Source organism: Notechis scutatus, chromosome 7, assembly GCF_049901735.1.
Source record: "Notechis scutatus isolate UNSWTSFEM ecotype Mainland chromosome 7, rNotScu1.2, whole genome shotgun sequence".
In the NCBI taxonomy this organism is placed as follows: domain Eukaryota; kingdom Metazoa; phylum Chordata; class Lepidosauria; order Squamata; family Elapidae; genus Notechis; species Notechis scutatus.
Genome location: NC_142015.1, coordinates 5248691 through 5266316, shown reverse-complemented (window position 1 = coordinate 5266316; position 17626 = coordinate 5248691). Strand labels below are relative to the sequence as shown.

Sequence of the window (17626 nt, the reverse complement as noted above, 5' to 3'; positions counted from 1 at the left end):
ATAAATATATAGGGAGTTCAGGGAAAAAAACACAATGCCAGAAACTAATGGCAGAAGATGTTGAAGTGAAGTTGGGATCCAGGTCAACGTCTGTCCAGGATTCCCTCTCACTGTTGCTTTGATTTGTCAGCTGTTCAAAGAAGACCAGATCCTTCCTGCTAGTATTACTTTTATTATAAGGAAAAGTATTGGAATCCTGTATGTCTGAATGTGCCTCCCCTTTGTCTTTGTGAGAACTAGGGAGGGTTTTTATCTGAGAAGCTTTCTTGGATTGCAGGTCTGGCCCAAACTCAGGTTTCCTTTATCTGACTATTTTCTTGGTTGTGATTCTCTCTCATTCCTCAAGGTACTTCTTTCTGCTCCTTCCTTGAGTTTGTAAATTAAAACAAAGGCAGTATAAAAAAAAAACTTTCTAAATTGGTTGGTTAACCAACTGCTTTGCATAAAAGTTTCAGTCTGCTTCTGCTTACACAATTATTTGTCTAGAAAAACCTGCAAAGAGGGAAGAGACCATGCTTTAAAAAAAAAAGACACTTTTTTATTTTCTGCTCACTGTTGTTTCCGAAATGCTCTTTGTGTGTGGAGATCAGTCAGAGAGGAGGTTCAAGTGAGTTAGATCTGATTCACCCCCAGGCTATTCGACCTGACAATTAAATTTTTCCCCTTTCTGTCTGGAAGGCTGATCTCAGACTCTATATTAAGGAACAGGGCAGCTTTGTGCGAAGCCCACCCTAGTCTCCTCTTGATGTGCTAAAGCTCATAGAATTTCAAGCCAGAGGCCATGCACATATGGGCACTACATTCTCCTTTCCAGATATGAATGCATGGCCGGCTAGTTTCTGCTTACCGTTACTGCGGAATGTAGAGAAGAAAAACTTGCATGGAAAAAAAACAATACATGTTGCCAGGAGAAATGAGTAGTCCTCCAAAAAGAGCTCTTGTTTTACGCTTTGCAAATTTAAATGGACTGAGGGAGTCCGCCAGAAATAATTAGCATTTATTATTAAACATAGTGTTGCAAAGCCATTAATATGTTCAAGTGGAAGGATTCTTGAAGGGAGTGTAAAGGTTAATTCATGGCAACCGGACCAATCTTTGTTAACCAGAGATTGGATGAGTGAGTCTTGGATGATTGAGCTTGGATGATTGAATCCTCATTGACAGATTCTTGAAGGAGTTAATTTAGCCCATATCACTAATTAATCCTGAGAAATACTTAGTACAGATCCTTGTCTGGATCCTGGAGGAGGAATATCCCTGTTTTGGATGCTGGAGAAGGACATGTTTAGTTTAAAAAAAAAAAAGTGAATTTTCTGTTTCCCTTGGTTATAATAATGTTCATCAACTTTAATGGCTTTAAGATGGGTAGACTTCAACTCCCAGAATTCCCCAGCCAGCAAGCAAGCTGGCTGGGGAATTCTAGGAGTTGAAGTCCACATGTTGTAAAGTTGCTAACGTTGAGCAACACAGGGCTATTTGAAAATATGATTGTCCTTAACATTCTAAAATTCTGCCTTGGTATCAGTGGTGGGATTCAGCCAGTTTCCACCAGTTCGGGAGGACCGGTTGTTAACTTTCTGAGCAGTTTGGTGAACTGGTTGTTGGAAGTAATCCTTAGGGCAGAGAACCAGTTGTTAAATTATTTGAATCTCACCACTGCTTGGCATGGTTATGAAAATAGGAATGTTGTTTCCAACAAACCCATTTCAATTGTGGAATTCTTTGCTTTCTGCTCGACACAGGTGATAGAGCATGGCAAAGCAGCCCTGGGTGACCTTCGACCTGGAGATGTCATCATTTCCATCAATGGGGAAAGTACTTCTGAGATGCTGAATGTGGAGGCACAGAACAAGATAAAGCAAAGCCCTGGGCAGCTGCAATTGCAGGTGGACAGGTGAGTTTATCAGAAGTGAAGACTAAATCACCTACCTAGCTAGGTACTCTGGTAACTGTTTCCCACAGGTGACTTGAGGAGCAACTCAACCTTAGAAGGTATCATTTGTGCAATATAGTGTGATGGGTTAGCCATTTCCAATGGGAAACAAACTTGGGCCGCTAATCCCCCTGGCGTTTCCCATTGTTGTGGTTTGAAATCCAGGGAATGGAAGGCAGGCCTCGGCAGGCTTTAGAACCTTATTGAAGTTTTCTGGGCTTGGAAACGGAGCTATCAGGCTTGATTCGTTCTTGGATGAGAGACACCAAGGAATCTCAAAGGTGGAGGCTAGATTGGGAAATTAAAGATGAGAGAACATCCTGGAGGAAAGCCAGCCCCAATCAATCATTTTGGTATGGTTGGCTGAGACATCTCAATGAATTTGTCCATATCGTCGCCAGGAGCAACTCAACTCAAGGGTGTCTCTGTGCCGTTATTTTTACTTAGAAGGTGGGACATGGTGGAAAGTCATCTCTCTAATGGTCAGGAGATGTGATGACCCAAGGGGAGTGGCACAAAGGCCATACAGTCACATAAACAAGAAGAGTCCCTTTAGTACCTCCAACTTTGCCCCCAATGTCCAGGTTACCGTCAGCTGGAGAAAAAAAACTCTCCCAAGAACAGTCTTTAAGTGGAGGAAATTCAGTCCGAAAATAAAGTACATACAAACTGTAATTTAAAATCCACAAAAAAACGTGCTGCAGTAATTAACTTGACAGGGCAGGAGAAGAAATTGCAGACTTGAAAGCCCAGCAAAACACACACACTTGGGAAGACGCCTGGAACCCAGATAAGCCTTGACAATACCAGATAACTCACAATTTGCTCCCAACAGTTTGCTGTGTGCACCTTCCCTTTTTAAACACTGTGTTCCCTGCTGCAGCTAATGAAGGGAATCAGGGCCCTTTCCTCCCCCGTAAGCTCACATTGCTCTCTTTTCCGTTCCTCCCTGCATGTCCCAGGATGAAGAGGGGGTGGGCCTGGATCTTCCTCCAAAATTCCCTCTCCCTTGTTCTACCTCTTTCCTGCTCTGCCCAGCCGGCCTTTGCCCTTCCCCAGTTTCTTCCCCAGCTAACAGAGCCATACTCCCACTCCCTGTCAGCTGTTCCGCTTCCCCCTCCAAGTCAGATTCTGACGGGGGTATGACAGGAGGCCTGCATGTCCTTCTGATGCAGGTAGACATAAGGGAAAAGAGCTTTGTTTTGGGCAATGTAGGAGTGTAAAGCTGAAGTTTTTGGATGCTTGAGGCAAACTCTCTTGTTGTCAGGCTTCCAATAGATCTATTGCAAGCAAAAACTTTGAGCCAGGTAGATTCCTCAAAGAATAGCAATATGAAATATCATATTGACACATATCTGGTGAAAACCGACTCTGAAGAGTCCCCTTGGTTTTCACCTAATTAAAAGTGAAAAGTTTTCCTCCCAATCCCAAACAGTCAGTCACATGGCCCAATCAAGGCAGCGTCCGTTGGTCTGATGACATCATTCCTCCTTCCTCTGGCCAGGTGTGAGAATGTCCTTGGTTCCCAAGAGAAAATATTTTGTTTTGACTCCACAGCCCCAGCTATCTCTGATTCCCCCCTTCCCTATCCATCCGCTCTAGTGTGACAGTACTGAAGCTCCAAGATGGCTGCAGCCAGGCCAGCTTCAGGGTTGACACTTGTATTTCAAGTCGAGTTGTGTAAGTGGCAGAAGTCCCTTCTAAAGCCAACACAATTTTTTCTTATGATTGGAAGGACTCTCGGTGGTGAAAGGGTTGGACAGAGGCTGGAGAAACCCTTTTTAGGTCTTCATACACTGACTAGGCCGGGCTTATGGAAAGATGGCAATAAACCGAAGCAAAATGTGTGATTATTTAACAGTGTGTATGTGAATACACAGTTTCCTTAACAGGAAGTGTCTGTAGCCTTAGAAATTTTCTTTTCAAATTGAGAAAGAGTCATTGGCAATCCTGTTGCTGGTTCAGGACATTCTGAGATTCTCTAAGGCAGGGGTCTCCAACCTTGGCAACTTTAAGACTAGCGGACTTCAACTCCCAGAGTTCCTCAGCCAGCAAAGCTGGCTGAGGAACTCTGAGAGTTGAAGTCCGCTAGTCTTAAAGTTGCTAAGGTTGGAGATCCCTGCTCTAAGGCAGAGGCCTCCAAACTTGGCAAGTTGGCAAGCTTTGCTGGCTGGAGAATTCTGGGAATTGAAGTCCACAAGTCTTAAAGTTGCCAAGTTTGGGGACCCCTGCTCTAAGGTGACAGCCAAGCATGTAATCTTTTGCATATATATATATATATATATTTTTTGGCATCTTAAAATGCATCAGTGTTTTTATCCTTGCCTAATATTGATATTAAAACTTAATGCCTTTTGTTTTGCTACTTGGCATTAATCAGGAGATAGTTGCATGCTTATAAGCAAAGAGCACTTAAGACCTCCCTTCTCTCGGAGGTTACTGGTTATGGACTGCTGTCTGTGTGCTAGGACGGAAAGAATCAAAAGTTCAGAACAACAAATTCAGTCCATGCTAAGAGAATAGGCAGCATAGCATGGTAAATTAGCGCATTTAGATCCGGAGAGAGACAGAAGGTCTTTGGGCTTGTAGGGCCTGAGGGTGGTGGAAGTTAGAACATAGAGCAACAGGTTGAAAGAAACTTTGGAGGTCTTTTAATCCAGCTCAAGTAGAGTCTCAATGGCTGTCCAATCTCTTTGTCAAGGCTCCGACTAATGAACCAAAGCAAATCAGAACTCTGAGACTAGGATACTTCACAAAGGTCTTCTTCATTGAGTACATAATACATTTGCTTGGATTCATTAGTCAGAGCCTAAGTTGACACCCTTCTTAAAAACCGAGCAACCGCAACTTCTGAAACATTCCACTGATTCTTTATGTATGTATGTATGTATTTGATTTGTTTGTCAAGCATGTATGAGAAAACAAATATAAGTATGAACATAATATATAAACATGTAAGTATAAACAGGTATAAGTATATATATAATAAATTAGTACAAATAAATGGATAAATGGGAACAGTAGGACAGGGACGGTAGGCACGCTGGTGCGCTTATGCACGCCCCCTTACAGACCTCTTCGGAATGTGTTGAGGTCAGTAGTGGATAGTTTAAGGTTAAAGGCTGGGGGGTTTGAGGCTGTAACAACAGAGTCAGGTAGTGAGTTCCAGGCGTTGACCACTCTGTTGCTGAAGTTGTACTTTCTGCAATCAAGTTTGGAGCAGTTTACTTTGGAGTTTGTATCTTATTGTTTGCCTGTGTGGTATTGCGGTTGAACCTGAAGTAGTTGTTGACAGGTAGGACGTCGTAGCAGACAACATTTCAAGATTGTTCTCACTTTCAGGAAATTCCTTCTTAGTTCTAGGTTGGATCTCTCCTTGATTAGGTTCCAACCATTGCTTCTTGTTCTGTCTTCTGGCCGATGACCCTCTTCTCTGTGATAGCCCCTCAAGTACTGGAAGACTGCCATGATGTCCCCCATAATTCTTCCCTTCAATAGGCTAGCTCAGGGGCCTTCAAACTTGACAGCTTTAAGACTTGTGGACTTCAACTCCGAGAATTCCTCCTCCAGTCATGTTAGCTCAGGAATTCTGGGAGTTGAAGTCCACAAGTCTTAAACTTGCCAAGTTTGAAGACCCTTGGGCTAGCTAGATACACCTCAAGCCTAGCTCCCTCAACTATTCATCCTACATCTTATCCTCCAGAGCCCTTATGATCTTTGTTACTCTTCTTTGCACTCTTTCTTGGGTCTTAGCAACTTTTTTGTATTGTTGTTCGTCAGGCTGTTGTGTTTTTTTTTCTTCCAGAGTGTTCACAAGCTGCTTTTTTGGCAATGAGAGCCTGTTGGTGGTTTGGAAAGCAGCAAGCAGCTGAACCAGGGTGGGTTAACTGGGAAGAGAAGCAATTTTGGCAGTTTTTCCACCCAGCTGCTTCCAATGCTTGTGGCTTTTGTTTATTCTTGTTGTTGTGGGAGGGTTGAGGACTCGGGAACTGTTGCTTGGATGGGAAAAGATCCTTACAAGTTTGATGAAACAACTTCATTTCCTTGTTTAGGGTCTTTTGTGTGCAAACGTTTGTTCACACATGTTGTGCCCAAGGAAGCCACATCTGATCACTGAAATGGTTGTGTGCCACTCTGTATTGTGTATTATACTGTTATTTTTTTCAGTATGGGGTAGACTTTATCCAGAATAATGCTGAGCTCTCTTCATTGTTCATATTGGATGACTTTTACTAAGAGAATAAAAATATAAACCTAGGACTGTTTTTTTTAAAAAAAACAACAACAACAACAATATCTCAGCTGAGGTCTATTACATCCTAAAAACCAGTCAAGGATAATAGTTAGAGACCAAGATTGCTGTTCTCCAGCTTAAACTTTATCTTGGGTGTGTGTGTATATATATATAATCTCTAATTATTATCCTTGACTGGTTTTTAGGAGTCTTATATATAGCTTTTAAAAGAACCTGATGGTACTCTCATCTTATACCAAACTACGACATGACGTATGCTACCTAGTTCAAGAGTGACACACAAGAAATGTGTTAATGCAGCTTTTTCACCCTCCATATGTATGAGCTGCTTGAAATCTCTCAGGTTGAGGAAGGCTATCCTGATGGGAACCAAAGGCATTTTTTGCTAAAATTGTCTAACAATTAAGTAGGAAAATCCTCAGGGATTAATAGGAGGAAGGAAGTATGCTCGCTAACTAGAATGAAGCACTAAAATTGTGCACAATAAATTCCAACCGTGATTTCTGGTATGGAGATGTCTAAACCGGAAAAATCAGCCTCACAAACAGCTGAAGAAGTCAACCAACTGAAAACATTGAGCCAACTCACAAAGCTTCAGGTGCCCCAGGACAAGCGTGGGTTGGGCGCAGGAGACAATCGGCATGTTCAAAGGTGGGGAGAAGAGCATGAGCTGAAAAGCCCTGGAATGAGAGGAATGTTGCTTGCTGAACTGCTCAAGTTCAGTCTGTCAGTTTGGGGGCTGGTGCCAAGATGCCATCAGAGCTTCCCGAGGTCATCTTGCATCTACCACACCGCAGAAGATGGCACGAAGAGAAAGCACAGCAGCGGACAAAAATGGCAGGACCTTGGTTGGCGAGGCAGCTACGGACAGATGGCCATAACACACCTAGATTCTCCACACACACACACACCCCACACACAAACATACACATAACACTCCGGTGCACACACGGATACCGTTGCATACCAAACATGCAAGCCAGAGCATGCAAGGAAAGAGCGCAACAAGATCTTGCCAAGGCTCCCACAGCAGGTGCAAAACAAGGACACCTCAGCTCTAAGAATTCCAGCAGAAGAGAAATCTGAGCTAGGGATTTCACTAGGGCTTCCTTTCCCTGGTGTTACCTAGGTCATCTGAGGCATCTGACCAAGCTCTCCCATCATCTGGTTGAGGGTGCGTGGAAAGAGAATTTCTGAATCATCCCAATAAATGCCACACCCTGGATTGTGACTGGCTCGTAAGGGCATAGTCCATTTTGCTCAAACCAGAAAAACCCAGGTCTTGCCTTTCGCTGAAGACAGTATAACCCTGCTTTACGTGATTGTGCCAGTCTTTTCTCCTATCCAATGCCCGATGCGCTACTTCACCAAAGGGCAGCCTTCTAATTACATTCGGAAAATACAACATCAAATAATAGAATTCGGAGGGACCTCGGAGGTCTTGTAGTCCGACCAGGGGTGTCAAACTCAAGGCCTACGGGCCAGATCCGGCCTATGGGATGCTTAGATCTGGCCTGCAGGGCTGCCCTGGAAACAGTGAAGGACCAGCCTGCGGTGCCTCAGCCAGCTCTGTTTTCGCTGGCACAGAGTTGCAGGAGGCCATTGCAGCCGGAAACGGAGCTTGGGAGCCTATTTCCGCTGGCAGAGCGCTTGGGCCACCACACAAGTGACATTGAGATGGCCACGCCCCCCCGACCACTCCCGCCACCCACCCCCGAGGTCAAACACAACCCTGATGCGCCCCTCAATGAAATTGAGTTTGTTTTTTGTTTTTTTTAGACTGTGGATAAAAGAAATTACAAGTATTCAATTAGAATTCAAACCTGAAATGTTTTTGTTGGGAATGTTAAAAGGGGACTATGCAAATGAAATGAAATATTTAATTCTCCATATAATCTCAGCGGCAAGGATTGCGTTGGCACAATCTTGGAAGGGCGAACAAATGCCAACAAATAATTTGATTACTCAGAAAATACCTGACCACTGAAATGGACCTACTCACACAAAAACTTAGGAATAAGGAAGATTCAAGATATATTACAGCTTGGGATAAATGGGATAAGTGGATTAAAGAGAAAAAAACCAGGATATTAAAAGATATGTTTTTGATGAATGGAGTAGTTAAATTAAGAATGTTTACCAAATAAGAAATGAATAGTAGCAAAATTATTACCAAGAAAAAAGCACACCGTCTTAGTTGATTACAAGCATGTGTTTTATATGTTTGTTTATTATGTATTTGTATATATAGATTTTGTCTGCAACGTAAAATTGTATTCAATGTATTGTACATAGTGTTTTTCTTTTTTAATCTCTAATAAAGTTTTCTTTTAAAAAATTTTAAAAAATGAAATCAAGTTTGACACCCCCTGCCCTATATACCATTTCAGACAAATGGTTGTTTAGACTCATATGGGATCACCAATGTACTGCAGCTTATGCAAGAGGACCCAGGAAAACTCCGACGGCAGTCGTAGCCGATGACACATCTCGTGCTTTGTTGATCAGAAGTTTTCCTCCCTTCTCCTAAAAAGGCCCTATTGGAAAGAGAGGACATCTTAGCTCTTTTCAAGTCCTTTCTCCAAAACAAATATCAATTGCTGCCCACTGAGACTTTGTACAAGGACGTTTGGTGTCAGCAACTAGAGCATTGGCGAGCTGAGGTTTGGGTGTTGATTTGGCCTGTGGCTCCAAAACCAGAGAAGACTTTGCCCAACAGCTTCCCAGAAGAAAACACCCTGTCCTGGGTGAAAGAGGTTCTCACACATCTTTAAGAGAAGTGAAAGAAGTTGCATAAGCCAACAATGAGTTATTCCTGGTTAACTAGGGGGAGGAGGGAGGTTGAGGAAGGGGAGAAAAATGGGTTCCTTGCTTTTTATAACTCAAAGCCCACCCTCAACACTATTTCAAGTGTGCATACATTGAAATAAGTCAAGCTTTAGGAATGCCATCCCATCCTTTTGTGGAAAAAGGCAACTCTTCACACACATATGCAAAGTGCACAAATATTCTCACAATGGACAACTGAAATTAGAAAGGAGGTTCAAAAGCAAATCGTGTTTTGATGAAGACTTTTTTCTTTCTGCTTCTCTTTTTTAGGAAGCTTAAGCATGTTTGAACTGATTGCGTTGGTGTATATGAACTAATCAGACTATTATAATGTGATGTAATGCCAGTTCTATCAACAAATGACACAACACTTTTCAAAATGGTAGTTATATTATCTCTTGCTGCAAAAACAAGAGTTTTCTGGCACCTGACATGTTGGTTTTGAAGATGCCAGAGGAGACCAATCTTATTCTTGACTGGTTTTTAGGAGTCTTCACGTAATAGACCTCAGCTGAGATGTTGTTTTTAAAAAAAACACAGTCCTAGGTTCTGCCTTATACTAAGAAGTCACCACTAGCCCTTAGAGCTGAAGGACTTTCAGAACTGAAGAAGCTATTTGGATGAGAAGCAAAACATTTTCAAGGAAAAAAACCCAAGGTAGTCCAGTTGCCTTTTGGGACATCCATAACCTGGATGATTGAGAATCCCCATAGACACCAGACCTTAATTTTAATATGAAAATCATGTAGTGTTTTCTGCTACTTTATTTGATCTTGTTCCCCAGTCCTAGAGTAAAGGAAGGAAGGAAGGAAGGAAGGAAGGAAGGAAGGAAGGAAGGAAGGAAGGAAGGAAGGAAGGAAGGAAGGAAGGAAGGAAAAAAAGAAAAAGATTGATTGATAGATGATAGATTGATAGATGATAGATAGATGATAGATACATAGATGAGATAGATTGATAGGTGATTGATAGATGATAGACAGATGATAGATAGTTTAATTGATAGGTGATAGATGATAAATAGATGATGGAGAAATAGATAGTTAGATTGCTAGATGATAGATTGATAGATACGAGACAAAATACATGGTAAATACATAGAGCAGATAGGATTGATCTTTATCATAACTATATCATATCTATCTAATCTATCTTATCTATTTTATCTTACCTACCTACCTACCTACCTACCTATCTATTTATCTTACCCATAGACAAAACTCAATAATATTATCTTAGTTATAGCTGGGTCTAAAATGGGTGTATGGGGATTTGGTCTTGGTGACGTTGATTTCCATCTTGGCCATAGGCCATAACAGGATTGTAAAACCAGTAGCAAACAATATAATGTGTCATATGGTGAGGGATAGATTAAGTAAACAACTGCCATTTAGAGTAGTCCTGTCTGCATTGTGGGTAAAAAAGGAAGTTATGTAATCAAATTCTTGGCCATGGCTAGATCTTTTCTCCTAACAGGATGGACTGCACATTTTTTAAAATGTACATTGGTATTTCATTAATAACTTCCCTTCTGCTTTTGACATGTTTTGCTGTATTCTTCTTTTGACTCCTGGTATTTATGTCTAGCTTCTTATGGAATGCCACGTTGAAATGCAAGATAAAAAAATTTAAATTTGCACTTAGCAATAAACTTTTAGGTTGCCTAGAGGACTTTGGTTTGGTAGGATGGGTGGTGCTCATGGAGATGGAGAACTCAATATAGAAAACAAGACAAATTCAGGATTTAAGTGTAAAGACTTCCCCCACCATCTAAAACTGACAGTAATAAAGACAATGAGCTTCTAAGATGTAGCATGTTTTTATTTTTCACTCTGGTGACGTCCAGTCACAGACTAAAATGATGCATTTCTGTATATGTCTCATGTCTGTTCCGGGCAGAGGAAGAAATAGGGTTAAAGGGAATCAGGAAGTGGATTGGTGGTTTCAAATTCTTTGGTTTCACTTAGTTCTCTCTTGCAGGGCTGTATGTTTTGTAACCTGGAAATGAATATCTTGTGCAATATAGTATAAGACAGATTAAAAAAATAATTTATTTTCTGACCATGCAAACATTTCTCTTCATGTATAACTATTGAATGTTTGTTTTTATTTTACTGGTTTTCAGATACGTCCCTAGCCTTAATGTAGCCTTTTTAAAGCTGTTTTCTCCCTGTTAATTTGCTTCTGCTTTGATCATCTCAATGACTAAAACCCATTTTACAGGAACTTGTGTTCAGATCTTGAAAATAACCCCTGTCTTCCAAAGACAATGCAACTATTTGCCTTGCCAATAGCATAGCAATGGCATTTAGACTTCATATACAGCTTCACAGTCCTTTACAGCCCTCTCTAAGCAGTTTGCAGAGTCAGCCTATTGTCCCTCAACAATTTGGGTCCTCATTTTACCAACTTTGCAAGGATGGAAGGCTGAGTCAACCTTGAGCCAATCAGGATCGAACTGTTGGCAGTGGGCAGAGTCAGTCTGCAATACTGCATTCTAACCACTTGGCCAAGGAAGGAAGGGAAGGAAGGAAGGAAGGAAGGAAGCTAGCAGTAGCATTTATACATTGCTTTACTTATACACCGATTCACAGTGCTTTCCAGCCCTCTCTAAGCGGTTTACAGAGTCAGCTTCTTGCCCCAAACAAACTGGGTCCTCATTTTACCGACCTCAGAAGGATGGAAGGCCGAATCAACCTTGAGCCTGTTGAGAATCGAACTGCTAAATTGCAGTCAGCTGGCAGTCAGCAGAAGTAGTTTGCAGTACTGACGTCTCACCACTGCGCCACCGTGGCTCTCACCATTACAAGCTATCTGGACAAGCATTTGAGGGTCGATACAGACCAGTGCAGCCTTCCATTAGCTGGCATCTCTTCTGATGGCAATTCGCATCATTCCCTGCCAAATGTTGGGATTCCATGAGTTGTAATCGTAGTTCACCTGGAGGGTTTCAGATTTGGAAAGGCTGAAATTTCAGAGTGCGCCACTTCTTGACTCTTGCTGCCCTGATTCTTTGGAACCAATGTGCTTTCTCCCAAGATCCAGAGGTCCCTTTCTTTTGTCATCTTTTGAAGAAGACTCGTTCAGATGTGCCTTTTCTAAACAAGCTTTTGGAGGTTAACCACCTGGCTTTGTGCATTCCACTTAAATTGTTTATGTTCTGCCTTTTAATCCAAACTCTCTTTTTTAGGAAGCTTAAGCATGTTTGAACTGATTGTGTTGGTGTATATGAACTGATCAGACTATGATAATGGGATGTAATGCCAGTTCTATCAACAAATGACACAACACTTTTCAAAATGGTAGTGATATTATCTCTTGCTGCAAAAACAAGAGTTTTCTGGCACCTGACATGTTGGTTTTGAAGATGCCAGAAGAGACTTCATTTTTCTTCTAGGATTGCATGCGTCTAATGCCTTCGGAGATATCTTTCATTGTAGCTTTTTATAAACATGCAAAGCTTAGAAAAAACAAACATTCTTTTGTGTGCGTTTCTTTTCCTTGTTCAACCTGAGCATTTCCCCCTTTATTATATCTCCTTTTAAAGTGGAGATCTTGGAATTATTTGTTTCAAAGAAGTTGGAATTCCAAATCCAACCAGCCAGTTAAATCCTCCCATAGATTAGATTAAGATTAGATTATCAGAGTTGGAGGGAAGCTTGTAGGTCATCTAGTCCAACCCCCCACCCAAGCAGGAGACCCTACACTATTTCTTTTTCTTTTTTTAATAAAGTTTTATTTGGGTTTTCACACACAAAATACAAGTAAAACATCTTTTTTGAAAATAGCATGGTCCCGGGTTGAACTTCTTTATACAGACACAAAACTCAATTTCATGCTCCTTTTTGTATTCTATTCCATATCTTATACTATTTTACATTTTCTATATAGTTTTTCCCCTCTTTTAATTTTCTCAATTTTATTTTGATTATCTCATCTCAATTCAAATCATTATATTTATACTTTCTTCTGTTATGTTTCAATTTCATATTATCTTTTCTCATTAAACAAATTTTCTCCTGTAGTTACTAATTAGAGTATGACACCTTTATATCTTTTAATTACATCCATTCAACTCTTATTTAAACTTCAATATATATCTTAAGTTTATGACCTTCAATATAATACATAATACATAACTTCCAATCGAATTCTGCTTGGCACATTCTTATAATACACACTATATTCTTTAAAAAAGAAAGAAAGATAGTAAATATATGTAATTATAAACCCTCATTCCATTCCATTCCAGTTCAGTTCTATAATAATCATTAAAATCTTAACATCTTTAACACTTCTTTTCAATTAAATATCATACTTCCTTAAAAACACATATAATCTCCATAATTATTTTTTCCCTTATTTCTCTTCACATATGTTTTATAAATCATTAAATATATCTTTTGTTACATTTCTTTATTGACAAGCATTCCACTGAATTACGATAGCTATTTTATCAGACATTTTAATCATACATTGTTTCATATTTTCTAAAATTATTTCTGTTTCTAATATAACCATACTATCTTATGTACCTTTGCAGAATCCCTTTTTCCATTAAGTTTTCACCCATTATCTCTAAATAGGCCCTGTTTATATTTTGCTTCTGTCCTTTATAACTTCTTTTCCTTTCTTTCTTCCCTCTCATCTTCTCCCTCCCTTTTTTACCCCCTTGTTTCTCTAGTTCTAATTCTCTCCTGCATTCCCCTCTTCTGTTGCTTTCTGATTTTATACTTATTTTTCACTCTGGGTTTTTTTTTTTGGAGTTGTTTTTCCCAATCTTAAACTTTCCATTCTCTTTCCCCCCTTTCCTTTTCCCCCCCATCTAAGATTACTTGTTCATTAAAGATGGCTTCTTCTTTGTTGCAATCTTCTTGTTCTGCAGGCATTTCTTGTTGTTTCTCATAATTCAAAATCTCCATTTCTAAAAACTGAAATACGAAGCCAAAAGAACCTCTCCCTTCTTGTGCATCTTCTTTGTACTTTTTAAGTTCCATTTTCAGTTCTTCTAAAAGTGGAGCCATTTTAAAAAGTTTTAAACAACCACCCGATTGATTTTAGTCATTCAAAACAATAACCAAGAATCCAGAAATCATCAAGTAATCCAGATAGTCCCGAGTTATATCTTCTTATTTCTTTTTTCACTTTCTCTTCCTGGGGTTTTTGTTGCAATATTTCAGTTAGAATGTATCTTTTGGAAGTCTTGTTGAGATTTTGCTGTAAATTCTTTTTTAATTCCAGGCAGTCTCCTCCCTTCCAGATCCTGCCCTTTTATTCTTCCTCTCTCCTTTCCTGTTTTCAAAAGCTTTTCATTATCCAGAAATCTTTATTATCCCTTTGACTTTTTATTTTCAGCATTAAATGCCTATTGATGTCAAAGTGGATTTTTTTCCAATTTCTTACTTAAGTCTCTTAGCTGTCAGTATAGGAAAAGGAGAAAACCAAATCTTTTCCCTTTTCTCTCTCCTTCGCAGCTTAAAAATCTTAGGGAACAATGTTATTGTTTTTTAACAGTTTAAATTCCAGGGTACCTTATTTGTTGCTTTTGCTGTTTGACCCGGTCAACCAAAACTTTCTCTTCTTATCTTCCTCCTGCACATTCTTTTCTGGTCGAGTTCTTCTTTGTGGTGGCCATTTCTAACCACCGCTGCAACCGCCTTCGGGAAAGGGAGTAATGGCCAGCTGGGGAGGAGAGATGCGGCTCTCCTCAACCCTGCTGGCAGTCTCCCCCCTCTTCACCACCTCTACGGGGTGGCTTAGCCCCGAAACCAGCCGGCTCGGGGCGCTTCAGCGGCAAGCACGGATCGAAGCCTCGCAGAGACGAGGTTTCGGTCTGTCGCTGAAGAAGCTCAAACCAGAAGTCGAGACCCTACACTATTTCTGACAGGTGGGAGTCCAATCTCTTTTTGAAAGTCTCCAGGGATGACGCTCCCACAACTTCCAAAGGCAACTTCTGTTCCATGGGTTGATTGTTCTCAGGGTCAGAAAATGTCTCCTTATTTCCAGGTTGAATCTCTCCTTGTTCAGTGTCCATCCATAGTTCCTTGTCTGGCCTACAGGCGCTTTAGAAAATAGCTTGACCCCTTCTTCCTCTCTGTGGCAGCCCCTCAAATATTGGAAGACCGCTATCATGTCTCCCCTGGTCCTTTTCTTTACTAGACTAGCCAAGCCCAGTTCCTGCAACCATTTGTTGTATGTTTTAGCCTGCAATCCCCTCATCATCCTGGTTGCTCTTCTCTGCACTCTTTCTAGAATCTCAACGTCTTTTTTATAGTGTGGTGACCAAAACTGGATGCAGGACTCTAGGTGTGGTCTTACTAAGGCTTTATAGAGTGGCATTAATACCTCACTTGTTCTTGATTCCTCTGTTAATGCAACTTTGGATAGCATTGGCTGCACACAGCTGGCTCATATTTAGATGGTTGTCTAGCCTCTTGTTCAGGTTGCCAGACTAACAATAATTGAGATAACATTCCTGATTCGTCAGTTATTCCCATATAAAGCTGAGCCCATCCTTGTATGGTTGTGCTACTATCAAGGGTCTGACTTTCCATCTGGCAACATTTAGCCTAAATCTGCCCTCCACGCCTTCCTCCGGGCAGGTTGAGTCCTCCCCAAAATTTAATTACAGAAGAAAAGAGGAATGCGAGAGCTTCACACTTGCACGAGTGACTTTGTGCATTTCTAGCAGTTGCCAGATGCCAAAGGGAGAAAGTCTGAATCCTCTAACACCCCGCAAGGAACATTCTCCAGGACTGATAAAAGTACATTGTGGAAGAGGCTATAATTGCGTTGCTGGTCTCTATCCCATTCCGTTCCTAGTCACTGTAGTAACCTACTTGCCTCCAAGAATATGCTCCAATTAATAAGCCTTAGCTCAGTGGTCCCCAACCACCGGGCCCCAGACCGGTACCGGTCCGTGGGTCATTTTTTACCGGGCCGCAAAGAAGTGGGCGCCGCCATCTTGTTTTGACGGCGCTTGAGGAAGTGCCTCCGGGTGAGCTTGTCGGTTGTCGGTTGGAAAGCAGCGTTTGGGTGCTGAAGTTTAGTTTCGTCGAGGGGGGGGCGGCTTTGAACGAAGAGCCGTCCTGATGGCGGTGGAGTCTCATGTTAGGAGGAGATTAAGAAAGAGCCCGAAAAGCACAAAAAAGGTACAAAGGAGGAGTTGATGGTGGCGGGGAGAAGCGGGGGACGGCTGGCTGGCCGGTCCCTTGGCTTGCCTTGCCTTGGTCGTGCACGTTGATGCCGGTACCGGTCCGTGGATCATTTTGTGATGCCGGTACCGGTCCGTGGGACAAAAAAGGTTGGGGGCCACTGCCTTAGCTTACACCTAGTGGTGGGATTCAAATTGTTTTACCAGGGGTTTGGTGGGCGTGGCTTGGTGGGCATGCTTTGCCTAACGCTGGCGTGCCACTTTTCCCACACCAGCTGAGACCCGCAGCGTCGATCACCTGAGAGGATAAAGAAGGGAAAAGTGCGGGAACCAGAAGGAAGGGCCAATCCTGCGCTTTTCTCATCCTCTCAGCTGATTGTTGGAGGATTGTAGGCATTTTTCTTTAACTACCAGTTCGGCTGAACCGGTCCAAACCGGCAGCATACCACCACTGCTTACATCCTTTAAGGTTGCCCGTCAACAGTGTTAGACTATGGAGCAAGGCCGGCTGGGGAATTCTGGGAGTCGGAAGTCCAAGAGTCTTAAAGTTACCAAGGTTGGAGAGCTCTGGCGTACACAGAGAAGGGGTGTCAAACTCAATTTCATTGAGGGCCGCATCAGGGTTGTGTTTGACTTTGGGGGGGCTGGGGGGGCGTGGCCAACTCGACTTCACTTGGGTCCGAGGGCGCCTTTCACTCTGCCAGTGAAAACAGGCTCCCAAGCTCTGTTTTTGGCTGTGACGGCCTCCTGCAACCCCCTGCCAGCGAAAAGGAGCTCGGGAAGGTCATCGCAGGTGGCCCTCCTGAGCTCCGTTTTCGCCTGCAGAGTCACTGCGGACCGGTGCTTTGCTGTTTCTAGGGTGATCTAAATACCCTGCAGGCCAGATCTGCCTTGAGTTTGACAGCCGTGGCGTAGAGGCTCTATTGATGCTTGACTTAAAGGCGTGGCTTTTGTAAGTGAGATTTTTACCTTCTTTCTCCCACTTTGCATGAAACAGATAGTGGCAGCTCGATCTGCAAGGTGTCGGCCCAGCCTGTTGTGCTAGGAGAAGAGGCGGCTCAGCCGTTGGAGTCAATATTGAAGCCCACAAGTCTTAAGATGGCCAATATTGGACACCCCTGCTCTACCGTCTCCCCTCTTCTCCTCCTCACTGTAGTTTGGTTCTTTCGCTCTCTCACCCCCTCCATAATTTAATTCTCTTTAATGAATCCCAGCTCTCAGCTACATCAAAGTGCATTCTTGTTGAGAGGATATAAAAGGAACCGCTCTGTCCCCTCACCCACTCCCTGCTCCCAATTTTAGTGTCTGGAGTTGGAGGGGGTGGGGAGATACCCCAAATCTCCCCTTGTTCTGGGTCTGGAGTCAGCATCTCTTCTGATGTAAGGTAATTGGGAGTGACAGAACCCTCTTTTAATCCACGGTTAAGAAGCTGTCTCTGTTGCATCCTTGGCGGGAGCAA

General features: G+C 42.1%; 1 protein-coding gene across 4 annotated transcripts in view; it reads left to right on the top strand.

The window, feature by feature from the left end:
• PDLIM2 (PDZ and LIM domain 2) overlaps positions 1–17626 on the top strand; it is a 75208-nt gene that overhangs the window by 19707 nt on the left and 37875 nt on the right. For all 4 annotated transcript variants that reach the window (XM_026681181.2, XM_087969643.1, XM_087969644.1 and 1 more), the window contains exon 3: positions 1743–1894. In XM_026681181.2, the coding sequence (XP_026536966.2) occupies positions 1743–1894 (152 nt within the window). The remainder of the gene's footprint in view (positions 1–1742; positions 1895–17626) is intronic.